The sequence below is a fragment of the Mirounga leonina genome, unplaced genomic scaffold, assembly GCF_011800145.1.
Source record: "Mirounga leonina isolate KUSES-001 unplaced genomic scaffold, KU_Mleo_1.0 Mir_178, whole genome shotgun sequence".
Classification (NCBI taxonomy): Eukaryota; Metazoa; Chordata; class Mammalia; order Carnivora; family Phocidae; genus Mirounga; species Mirounga leonina.
In genome coordinates this window covers 10,955,975-10,969,310 of record NW_023270464.1, presented here as the reverse complement: position 1 = coordinate 10,969,310, position 13,336 = coordinate 10,955,975, and the positions used below count along the sequence as shown (strand labels likewise).

At 39.3% G+C, this 13,336-nt stretch overlaps 1 protein-coding gene across 2 annotated transcripts in view; it reads left to right on the top strand.

Moving 5' to 3' along the window:
* The window catches only part of LRRC28 (leucine rich repeat containing 28), a 165,611-nt gene extending 153,054 nt beyond the window's left edge, over window positions 1–12,557 (top strand). For both annotated transcript variants that reach the window (XM_035024037.1, XM_035024036.1), the window contains one exon: window positions 12,084–12,557. In XM_035024037.1, coding sequence (XP_034879928.1) covers window positions 12,084–12,156 — 73 coding nt within the window. In that variant the 3' untranslated portion in view covers window positions 12,157–12,557. The remainder of the gene's footprint in view (window positions 1–12,083) is intronic.
* Window positions 12,558–13,336: the final 779 nt, after the last annotated feature.

The following is a 13,336-nucleotide window of genomic DNA, read 5'->3' as shown; positions in this document are numbered from 1 at the left end:
CTATTCCTGTTTAAAAAATGTCATTGGAGTTACTTCCAAATAGCTCAGAATAACTCACCCACTCGTTTATTAATTTGTCCAGTCAGTCAGCAGATACGCAATGAACCTCCCCTGCAAGCAGGTAGGTAGGTAATGACACCGTGGCTTCAGTCCGCTGCTTTCAAGCTCAGAGTTAGAGTTCAGTTTTCTTCAGGAATTCTCCTTGGTCTTTTAGGCCAGAGTGATGACATGAGAGAGCCAGATGCCTGGGTGACTGTTGCGCCTTGGGATAGAGGCCTGTTTGTGAGAGGCATGTAGAACTCTTTGTCTTATGGCTTCCCTCTGTCTTTAGGAACAACTTAGCATTCCCTCCTCCCACGTACTATAGTTTATCTGTAAATAATCTCTTCAGATTCTTATATGGTCAAATCGCTTATGAGATGTTTCTCATTTCCTTACCCTTGCTTTTTATGGCTATTACTTTCTAATGTGAAACAATTAACATCAGTAATACTGACATTATTTGCTCACTTGTGTTTGGGATTTCTGTGTTTCTCTCAGCTTCCAGAAGTCTTCACTGGCACTCTCTTAAGGTGACTTATGAAATTTTGCACAGGCAAAATATTCTTCAAGAAAGGAAGTAAATTGTTCTTAACTGTTTTTTCCTCCTTGTATCACTCAACAATTATGTATTGACTATGTGCCAAACTCAGTACTAGGTCCTGGGGATTCAGCTATGACCAAACCAACTGATACTTCTTTCCCCATACATATTTCACCCCTAACGTTCTAGGGCATGGACCCATCAAGTAAAGAAGCCAATATGTAATATGTAAGCCTCTAGTTCTGCACACAGGATCTTCCCATGAGAGGCAGTCACTGTTAACATAAATATAACAAGCAGTTACATATATGTAACAAGTTACAAATGTAACAAGCACTGTTAACACAAATGTAAATATGTCGTAAGATGATTCTCCCTTAAGTTAATATGTGCGCAGCCTTGGGATGTCATCTGATAAATTCTGTCTAATAAGTATTATTTTTCTTCTGGCTTGAATTTCTGTATGAGTCAAGGCTATGCTTTTTGTTTCTAATCAGGAAACACGTTTGCAAAGAAAATACCATATTTCTTATGATATTTTGGGCTCCAGTATGTGCCAACCACATTATGATTTTTTTTTTTAAGAATAGTGGTATTTCTGTATTTTAAAACTAAGCTGAAATGCTCTTTTTCCTGCCTTGCCTATAAATAAGTTCAGAGATTCTAAAGCAACAAATGTCATGGCTGATGTTCTTTGTAGAATTTACTAGCATCTTTTTCCTAACTATAGAGTTTATTGCTTAGCTCAGAATTTCTCCCCTAAAACTATCATGTCTGTGGTGCCACAGCTCTGGAATTTTAAAGGATCAAACCAGCACACATCCATCCTTAAGGCAGTAGATTTGGTGTACTTGTAACAACTTAGATCATTAATGCAACAATCAGTACAATGGGTTGTTAGATGAATCTCCCAAAAGTAGGTAAGAACACAGAGTTGGGATTTTTTTATAGCACAAATATTACACCTCCACGTTACCCACCCTACTCCCTTGAGCATCGTAAGGAGTTAATGATGCCAGTGGGCATGATGCTTCAGTAAGTTAAAAACAAAAAAAAAACATCTTTATGGAGTTGGATTCTTTTGCTTAGAACCTTTTTTTTTTAAAACTCAGTGGCGTGAAATATATTGCTTCTATGAATGATTTTCACATAAATATTTTTTTAAAAAAACAAGGAGAGTTAAGTTTGATTAGATGATCCTCAAAAATCCACTTACCATTTAAGATCATTTTGTGTCTGAGTTTCATTTCATTTGTGATGTATACAAATATATACCTTCTGGTATAGCAAATTATCTGAAATAGGGTTCTAACCAACTTTAATTTTTTTAAATTAAGGTAATACAATGTATCTAATGACTTAAAATTTATATAGTTTCCTGAATTGGGGAAATCTCAACAGTGTTGCTTGCCTTTTCATTTTCTTATGAGTGTAATTTGTAAAGCAGAAGGTTTTAATTTTGATTGAGTCAAATTTTTCCATTTTAATTTTATATTTAGTGCTTTTTGTGTCCTAAGTAATCTTTACTTACCCCAAGATCATAAGGATGCTCCCTATTCCATTCCATTGATCTGTGTCTGTCTCTTAGTGCCAAACTGTTGATTCTGTAGTTATATGTTAGGCCTTAATATCAGATAAAGTGATATTTCTACTTTATTCTTCTCTTTCCAGATTGTATCAACTATTCTAGGGCCTCTGCATTTCCATATACATTTTAGAATAAGCTTATCTTTGTCTCAAAAAAAGACCCTTGTGCTGGATTTTGAAAAGAACTGCATTCAATCTATAGATCACCTTGGAGAGAATTAACATCTTTGCTATGTTGATTCTGCCAGTGTATAAATACTATGACTCTCCATTTATTTAGGTACTCTTTTATTTCTCCCATCAGTATTTAATAATTTTCAGCACTCAGGTCCTTAAATGTTCTGTTAAATTTACACCCAAATATTTCACTTTCTTTGTGAGTATAAATGATATTACTATATTTTTAAATTCCAAATTCTATGTGTTCTTTATTAGTATGTGGAAATGTGATTTATTTTTGTGTTTTGATCTAATGTGCCTGCAACGTTGTTGAACTTGCTTAAGAGTCTAGGAGTATTTTTTGTAGATCCCTTGTATTTTCTATGTAGACAATCATATCATGCCATCTGAAAGTAGAAATAGTTTTACTTCTCCCCCTTCCAGTCTGTATGCCTTTTAATTCTTTTTCTTGCCTTATTGCAATGGTTAAAACTTCAAGTACTACGTTGCTTAAGGTGGTGAAAGTAGACATTACTTTAAAGTGTGATGTTAACAGTAGGATTTTTTTTGTAGATTCTAATTATCAAACTGAGAAAGATTCCCCTCTGTTCCTAGTTTGCTGAGACCTTTTATCATGAATGGATGTTGTATTTTGTCAAATACTTTTTCTGAGTCCACTGATATCATACACATTTTTTTTCCATTCACCTGTTGAAATGGTGGATGAAATTGATTTTCAAATATTAAACAGCCTTACATACCCAGAATAACTCCCATTTGATCATGGTGTGTAGTTCTGTTTCTACATTTCTGTATTAATTTAGTTGAGGATTACTTTGTTGAGGTTTTTTGTATCTATGTTCATGAGAGATATGGTCTGTAGTTTTCTGGATTTGTATTCTTTGGCTTTAGAGTCAAAATAATACTGGCCTCATAAAATGAGTTGGGAAGTGTTCCTCCTCTTCTATTTTTCTGCAAGAGATTGTGTAAAAATTCCTCTTAGCTCTTCTTTAAATGTTTGATAGAATTCTCCAGTGGAAATTTCTTTTTTTAATTACAAAGTCAGTTTCTTCAATAGTTATAAGACTATTCAGGCTGGATATTTCATCTCGGTTGAGTGTTGGTAGTTTGTAGTTTTCAAGGAATTCATGTATTCTTCCACAAATTTATGACTATGAAGTTGTTCATAATATGCTCATATTTTTAATGGCTTCAGGATCTATACTGATATCACCTGTTTTATTTCTTATACTAAGAGAGTCTTTCCTCTGTTTATCTTTGTCAGTCTTGCTGAAGATGTATCAATTTTATTGATCTTCTTAATCCTAGTGAAATTTTCAGTTTCATTGATTTCTTTATTATTTCTTCCTTCTGCTTGCTTTGGGTTTACTTTGCCTTTTTGGGGGGAGGGGGTTAGAGTAGAAGCTCAGATTATTGATTTGAGACCTTTCCTTCTTTTTAACAAGCATTTAAGCACTCTAAGTTTCTCTCTCAGCACTGCTTTACTATGTCTTAAAATTTTTAATATGTTGTATTTTCATTTTCATTCAGTTCATGTAAATTTTTATATCCTTTGAGACTGCCTCTTTAATCCATGGGAAAGTAGTCATTTGACCCATGGGTCAGAGAAGGTCAAAGAACTGTGTTATTTTATTTCCACATTTGGAGATTTTCCTGTTGTCTTTTTGTTACGGATTTCTAATTTGATTCCATTATGGACAGAGAACATGCTCTGTGATTTTTACTTACTTTCGACTTCCTTCATAACTTGTTCTTCATTCTCTGACTTCCTGATGGAAGCTCAGGTTATTGATTTTAGAGCTTCCTTTCTAATAGATGTGTTTCATGTGCTATGAGCTTCCCTTTAATACTGCTTCTGCTGCATCCCACAATTTTTTGATCAGTTGTATTTCATTTTCATTCAGTTCAAAATATTTTTTTAAAGATTCTTTATTTTATTTTTTTGAGAGAGACTGCACACAAGCTGGGGGAGGGGCAGAGGCAGAGGGAGAGAGAGAATCTTAAGCAGACTGCACGGGGCTCAATCCCATGACCCTGAGACCATGGCCTGAGCCGAAATTAAGAGTTGGACACTTAACCAACTGAGCCACCCAAGTACCCCTCAGTTCAAAATATTTTAATTTCTCTGGAGACTTGTTCTTTCACCCATGTATTATTTAGAATTTAATTGTTTAATTTTCAAATATTTGGGGATTTTCCACCTGTCTTTCTATTACTGATTTCTAGTTTAATTCCAGTAGTGCTCTGGTAACAGAGTTTGTATGATTTTCTTTAAAATTTTTATGCTGTGATTTTATGTCCTAGAATGTGGTCTGTCTTGCTGAATAATGTTACACAGGAGCTTGAGAAGAATGTGTATTTCTCTGTTGTTGGATAGAGTATCTATAAATGTCAGGTCAGGTTGATTAACGATATTGAGTTCAACTGTATTTTCTCTTATTTTCTGCTTTCTGGATCTACCAGTTACTTAAAGAGGGGTGTTGAAATCTCCAGCTCTAATAGTGGGTTTGCCTCTTTCTTCTTAGAGTTCTATCATTTTGTGCTTCAGATGTTTTGATGCTGTTATTAGATTCATACACATTGCACATTGTTATGTCCTTTTGGAGAATTACCACCGGTATCATGATGTCATGCCCCTCCTTATATCTGATACTTTTTCTTGTCCTGAAGTTCACTTCATCCGAAATGGATATAGCTATTCCATCTTTCTTTTGATTAGTGTTAACATGCTTTATCTTCCCCCTCCCTTTACTCTTAACCTGTCCACATCTATATGTCTGAAGTGGGTTTCTTGTCCACAGCATATAGTTGGGTCTCATTTTTTCATCCACTGATATAGTCTCTGTCTTTTAATTGGTATAGTTAGACAATTCAAATTTAAAGTGATTATTGATTTAGTTGGATTAATTCTACTATGTTTATAATTATTTTCTATTTTTTATATTTGTTCTTCATTTGCCACCCACCCCCCCATTTTCTGCCCACTCTGGTTTTAATTGAGCATTTTACATGATTCCATTTTATCTCCTCTCTTAGCATACCAATTATACTCCTTTTTCAAAAATGTATAGTTGTTTCCATAGAGTTTGCAATATACATTTTTTCACTAAAGCCCATCTTCAGAGGACACTATATTATTCAATGTGTAGTACAGGTGTCTTGTAACAGAACATTCCACATTCCTCCCTGTCATCCTTTATGAAATTGCTGTCGTTCATGTCACTATCCATCTGCGGTACTCATACTATACGTTGCTACCCTTATTACTTTAAGCAAATTATACTTTAGATCAATTGAAAATTAGAAAAAGAAAGTATTTTATGTTACCTTTATTCCTTCTCCAGTAGGCTTCCTGGTTTTTTTTAGATCTAAGTTCTGACCTATATCATTTTCCTCCTCACTGAAGAACTCTTTCCAACCTTTCTTGCAGGGCAAATCTGCCTGGTAATGAATTTTCCTCAGTTTTATCATTTTGTCTGAAAAACTCTTTATACTCCTTTACTTTTGAAGGATAATTTTACTGGGTATAGAATTCTAAGGTAGTGATTTTTTTTTTCCTTTGAGCACACTAAATATTTTACTCCACTCTTTTCTTGCTTGCATGCTCTCTAGTAAGTCCACTGTAGTTCATACACTTGTTCTTCTATAGGTATAGGTTGTTTTTTTTTCTCCCTCTGATTTTTTGAAAATGTCCTTTTTCTTTTTTTCTAGTTTGAATATGATATGCCTATGTGTTGTTTTGAGGTTGTTTTGTTTTTGATATTTATCCTGCTCAGTGCTGTTACACTACTGGATCTGTTACTAATTTTATAAAGTTCTTCACCATTACTACTTCAAGTTTCTTTTCCTTTCTGTCCTTTTCCTTCTGGTATGCTAATTATGCATATGTTGCACCTTTAGAAATTGTCCCCAAGATCTTGGATTTTCTGTTCTACTTTTCAAAATTCTCTGTCTGTTAATACCAACATCTGCGTCATACCTGGCTCTGGTTCTGAAGTTTTGTCTATTCAACATGTGCTTTTTCTTGCCTTATGTCATGTCTGTAATTTTTTGTTGAAAGAGAGACATGTTGTATTGGGTAAAAAGAACTGAGGTAAATAGTTATTTTCGTGTGAAATTTTATATTAATCAGGCTAGGAGTTGGGCTGTGTCTCACATTTGCTGAAGGTGTAGGTGCCAGAGGCTTCAAATGCAAGTTCTTTTAAGGTGTCCTTGTTTTAGTCTCCTCACTTGACTTTGGGCTGCCCTGTGCACTCCTCAGACAGTCAGCATGTTGCAGGTGTTTTATCTGTAATCCACTGTTCTTATGCTGGGAACCATTGCTCCAGTGCTAAGGTGTGAGGTAAGGAAGCATTCTGAAACTTTATGACTATATCTCAGTATTTTAGTGGGCCTGTATATCTGGGCTGTAACTTTCACAAGTCTCTCTCATGTTTCATAGCTTGCTTTTCCCCCTTAGGTGATATGGGTAGACTAGAGGGGGCTGGAGTAGGAACAGTGCCCTTCTCCAGCTGGGACAAGGCTCTGATAAACTCTTTTCCTCTGGAGAGCAGTCCTTTGTTCTGGACGATGCTCTGGGCATATTACACAGTAACTACTTCTTCCCTCCTCCTGACTGAGCTGCGAAGGTTTTTTTTTGTTTGTTTGTTTTTTTTACCATGACAGCCTATAGGGTTTCTGTAGGTAAAACCCAAGAATGTGTGGGACAGTGCTAAGATTGCAGCCCCAGTACTGTCTGATTCCCAGGCTAGCCCACATTTAGCCTCCATCAGTTCTAGTGTGTTCTGTCCAGGTGAGCAAATCTCAGCTGTGACTCTCCAGATTCACCTGTCTCTCCAGACTTTGAGGTTGCTCTTTGCCCTACACCCTCAACTCCCTGGTGGCTGAAAGGAAAGCTGTTGATTTTCAATTTGTTCAGCTTGTTCTTGTATGAACAGGAGTGACGACTTTTACACTCTTTATCAGGGATGAAACCTCATGTGTCCTCTGTATAATTTTAGTCCTTTCCAAATTGTTGAAGTATGTTTTATAGCCAAGGATACAGTCTATCCTGGTGAATGTCCCATGGACATTTTTGGGGGGTGGGAAAGTGTATTCTGCTGTTGTTGGGCGGAGTGTTCTATATACATCAATTAGATTCTTTTGTTCAATTGAGTTGTTTGGTTTTTCTGTACCTTTGCTGATTTTCTGTCTGCTAGTTCTGCCAGTTGCTAAGAGTGGGATGTTGAAGTATCCACTCTAATTGTGGATTTGTCTATTTCTCCTTTCAGTGCTCTTATTTTTTAAACAGCTTTAATGAGATGATTCACATGTCATACTGTTTAAAGTGTACAATTCAGCAGTTTTTACTATATTCATGGATATGTGCAGCCAGCAGCACAGTCCATTTTTTTTTTTTAAAGATTTTATTTATTCATTTGAGAGACAATGAGATAGAGAGCATGAGAGGGGGGAAGGTCAGAGGGAGAAGCAGACTCCCTGCCGAGCAGGGAGCCTGATGCGGGACTCGATCCCGGGACTTGAGGATCATGACCCGAGCCGAAGGCAGTCGCTTAACCAACTGAGCCACCCAGGCGCCCAGCACAGTCCATTTTAAAATATTTTTCTCACCCTACAAAAAACCTTGTATGCTCAAGCTATCACTCTCAATCCCCCCATACCCAGCATGAAGCAAGTACTTACTTTGCCTCTAGAGATTTCTCTGTCCTGGTCCTTTGGCTAGGGGGAAAAGGCTTTTCTTGGAGATTTTTTTTTTTTAACCTGTGCCTGTTGGTGGTTCTGGGTTTCTACAAGCATCCTATCTAGCTTATCAGGGAGGCAGTAAGAAAACCTAGGGAACTCACCACTGCTGTGTTGCCCCTCAAGTCCCAAGGTCCCTAAGCTGTCCACCTTTTATCTATTCTTCAGAGCCTTCCTATACTTGTTTGTTGTGTTATGGCCAGTTTATTGTGTTTTAATGTAAGAGGAAGGACCTGGAAGAACTGGACTACTCCATCTTGGCAGAACCAAAAGTCCCCACCCAAATACATTTTGCCCCGAAAATCCAAAGGGACCCACAGTGTGTATCTGTTGCTTCATAGTGCAGTTTCAGATGTCACTCTTCTGAAACTTTACCAATGCAGCAGACACCTGACCTTTCAGAGGATTTGGAGGATTTCTCTCTCACCTCTAGTAGGCATGTGTCATACTAAGTATCAAGTGTGTGTGCCACTTCCCCTCATCTATACATACTTTTGTGTCTTGGTGAAGGAAATGCCTTCCTCGCTCTCCCAAAGATTTTCAGGAGGTGGCTGAGCAAGCTGCACCACATTGGATCCACTTCAAAGTTCCCATTTCTCTAAATCTTTGATCTCTTCCCTCTAGAGTGTGCAGTGGGAGTTTCAGCATCGCTGTCCCCTTGCCTGTAGGCCTTTACCGACTCAGGACTTCTGTCAACCGTAACAGGTGCTCAGGCTAACACGTTAAATCCTGAGGCATATGTGAACACTCTCGTTGGCCTGATCCAACCTTAGATTTAGTCTTGCTGGCTAATTTACTTAGAATCCATTTGCATGCTTGCTCTCCAGGCTCCTGCTAATAAAATTTGGCAAGATCCTGCCACTTCTTGGTGTATATTCTCTCCCCCAGTAGCAGGCCTTGCAATGAATTCTCTGGATCGTGCTGGGATTTTACACCTTTTGTGGCCCTAGAGACAGTGACTGTTGGTGGTGGGCTCTGAAGAGAATAGGCATTTCCTTTTTAGGTGAACACCCCAGATGAAGTCAATGAGATATTGTTATGCAAGGAAATGCTTGTTGTGTCAGAAGGTAAGAAAGGCTATTTCTGATGTGAAGAAATGTTTAGAGATATTAGAATTTCAAGGTTCTTAGCTTTGTGTCTGGACAGAGCTGTCAATTTCAAGTCTCAAGGTCCTACCCCTTCCCAGCCAGCACCTTTACCTTAGTATAAGAGACTCCACATAAAGGTACTCTTACCCAGATGGCATGGGTTCTGCACGCTGTATGTTCAGGCTTCAGACATGTCTGTTGCATAGCTTCACAAAATAATTCCTTTAGAGCCACCACAGAAATGTTGACTCTCTACCTATGGCTTGAGTTGAGAGTTCAAGCCACTGTGCTTAATTGGGGGTGGGGATGGAGATGGGGGCGGGGAGCGATCATCTCATTAGCCGTCAGCAGAAACCATCTCATGCACAATCTCTGAATTCACTCTGATGCCATAACAATCAAGTACCACAGCCGCTTGACCTCCCAGCGCCTTACCCTCCCTTGGCAGTCTGCTTAAGTGATACTTTGAATGTTCGTGATGCCACACCATACTGCATGCTAGCAGTGTCCCATTTTTCCCCAGTAAGAAGGCCATTCATGCACTGACCAACCCAATTCCAGAATTCCATCTGGATGGACTGTTTTCTTAGGCCCCTTCTTGTAACACTTACTAAATCAGTTGGGAAACTGGCTGGAAAACACACATTAGCTGGGATTTTGAAGAGAAAAGAATGGAGAGGGACTATTTGCAGAAGCTGAGGCAGGATTCAGAGCACCCACAAGGATGATAAAGCCCCTGGAAACTTACAACAGTAAAAAGCTTTACCATCCTTATCCTCTAGGCCTGAAGGACAAGGGGCTCTGGAGGCTGCTGAGAACCAGAGCCAACAGAAGGACTGCCCAGTAGGAGCTGTAGTCAGAGAAGTAGAGATAGAGTACAAATTCTCAATCTTTCCACAAAAGCAAAGAGAAAACCAGCAAAAATGGTCACAATCAAATTTTCCAGAACTCTGGAAATTAACAAAAGCCTTAAACAGCAATCTGGCATGCATTTACTCAAGAAGAGTGGTGAAATCTCAGAACAGAGACCTTTGTGTTATGATAAGCTCTCATAGCCCCATCTTGTAGTCTTAACCTTGAAAAGTCAGAATCTGCAATCACAGGTAAAACCAGTCTTCTGGCAGCAACTGAAAAGGGGCAGAAGGGGGCTAGGGCTTCTTCAAAGGTCCATGGCCAGAGAGCACTGTCCTTGTCCTATCTGGTGGTTCACTGACAGCCTATCTTTATTTGACTTCAGTCAAAGCTCACCAGTGTAAAAAGCCTCTTCTCTGAGGGTGTTTGTCAAAAATTGTCAAACCAATTATAGGCAACTGCTTCACATCACAGCTGCCGGAGGCAGTGAAGAACTGTTGGGGCCAAAAATAGACTAACCATAAAGCTGAAAAGGGGAATTGGGGAAATGAGGGTTCTGTAGGGGCTTTAAGAAGCACTAACATATCCCTGGGAGTCTGGGTGGCCATATGCATGCATACGGGGGTGAGCATGCTCAGGGAAAAGCCAGGAAGGCCCTGAGCTCTTGCTGATGTTGCGGCCCTTTGCAGGCAGGAAGGCAGGGTGGGCACCACCCAGCTGGGTACTGAAGTGTTACTGGAGCCATACAAGAAGGGCCACCCAGGGGAGTGTTATCCTCCCAGCCAAACCTAGCTGGAAGCCAGCTGGTAAGGGAATCCAGGATTGACCCAGAAATATAAGACAAAAGTATCCACAGAGGTAGGGCTAGCTCTTGCCTTGAAGGCATTTATCAATCAAGATGAAAATGGTAGCAAAGCTTCTTTTGGAAGACTGTCAGAGCGAGCCCAGGGAAAAGTAAATCAAAACCCACAGAGAAACAAAATGCCCAGTGGTTGCCAGAGACTTGGTGGGGAGCGGGTTGAGGAGGGGGGGTGGCAATTGGCTGCAAATGACAACAAGGGACTTTGGGGAATAAAAAATATTTCCTATCTTGATTTTGGTGTTAAATAATTGCATATTTTTCAAATCTCATTCAACTGTGTACTTAAAGCAGGTGAATTTTCTTGTATGTTTGTAATGTTAATATACCTCAATTAACTAGACTTTGAAAAGAGGAAGAAAAGAAAAATATTCAGCTTTTCTCTCTTCCTGCCCTTCATCCTCTGCTGACCTAATCTGGTCAAAAACCAGCCATCAGGCTGCTTTCCTGATAGGATCTGTAGAGGTGACCTTCTTGGGCAACAGAGAAAGGCAAAGACTGGATTAAGGGGTGGGGAAACAGAAGACAATCAGCACAGGAGGTCTTGTGGAAAACAACAGTAAACTATTTTCTCCTCTCCAGAGGATAGGACTTCTGGTGGGAAAACCAGGCCTCTCGTAGCTGGAGCTGTCCAGAGTGGGTCAGAGGGCTCATGACTTGTATGGAAAGGTGCCAAATGGGAGTTTGAGATGGGATTCCTCCGCTATCTGGGAAGAAGACCCTCAAATTCTCTTACTGAGATTCTGAAATTACCTCTACAAACAATCCTGTGCTGGATAAAGTCCTTAAAATCATGTTGTTGTTTTTTAAGTTCTTCAATAATATTAAGTGTTCTAGCTAAATTGGTGATGTTTTCTGTGATGTGATTTTTAATAATGTTATTTCAAATTCTATTATTGCATTGTTGGTTCTAATAAGCAGAATTCAGACCATAACATGGAAAAAGCTTATTTTTTTTTCCTTAGCTGCCCACTTGGGGGATATTATGTCATTTGAAAACCGCTAACAAAATGAGTCCACGCATACCTCACCTGATTCCAGCGCTCAATTTTAAAAGGAAATTTACATTTCTGTGGTGTACTTTTTTTTGGCCACGCTTAATCCTTTAACAAAGAAAAAGACTGCCTCTAATGGAAAGAATCGGGAGACTGGAACCGCGGCCTCACAGTGTTCTCTCCCTTTTCTCCCCTTCCAGGAGGACACCAGTTAGTTTTGTGGCTTACTGCTGCTCCGCCCAGTGCCTGCAGACGTTTGACCTACTGAGTTGATAAACACTCAAGAGCCTCAGGAGTTTTGCCAACTTGACACTGCAGTTGCCTGCATATCGCACACTGTTTGTGTGGCAGAGGGACGGGACAGTCCAGCCTAGCGGAACAGGCCCTCACATCCTGTCCTGTCCAGGGCGGGGGGCGGGGGGGGGACTGCAGAACTCTCTGGAAATGTCATGAGTGAGCTTCAGAGCTGACATGCCTTCCCCCTTCCCCCCCAAGTTGGAATATATCCTCCCACAAATTAAGGACCCTTTGTCTTCTGTGTTTTTCTTTTCATGTGAGTGTGTCTCATAAGCAAACTATTAAGTGTGATGTGCCTCCCCAAATCTTGAAAGCCAAGTTTCTGTTTCCTGAAGAACTCTAATTTGATAACAGAGCCAAATTAACTTTTGAACACATATACCTTCAAGATACTTTTATTCTTTTCCTCTCTTTTATATCCAAGGAATTATTTCCCCCAGAGATTATCCTCCCATGTTTTTGCCAAAGTTCAGCAAACTCTGTGGCCTCCATAATATTGAATAACAGGCCCTCGGATGGGGTGGGGGTGGGGGGGTCAGGGTGGGAGGAACCTGAGTTGGCAGCCAAGTTAGACTCCAGTGGAGGCCCTGCTAGGGCCCTAACATACACCCTCCAGAAAGTTACAACCCTGTTTGTAAGTTTTGCAACACATTAAGAGAGCTTTGTGAGGGTTTTTAATATAGTTCACATTAAATATTTTGGTCAACGTACATACCACCACAGTGCAAGGCGGGTCCATTTCATGATAAATGAAATACACTCTTATTTTGAAAGGCTATTTCGAAATGATTTTTTTTTTTATATGAGAAGAGTTAGAGGACTATTTGAGGCTTTACAAGATCTGATCTTCTTTCTAGATTTAAACATTTTTCTGGCTAATGAGAAAGGGAGAGATAAAACACATCAAAATATGTCCTCCGGTGCTTCTTCCTAGATGCGCTTATGATTAAATTTATATTAACTTTGAAATATTTTTGTTACATGTGAAAAACAGGCCCCAGCTACTTCTGCTCCCAGTTTTTCACCAGGTGATTCTAAGTACAACCTGTGCACATTTATTTAAATACCTGGTGCATTAGATTATCTTCATTTTGACCCTAGATTTCTTATGTACGTAACACACTATTGTCCAGATACCACTGAGAAAATACAGAAA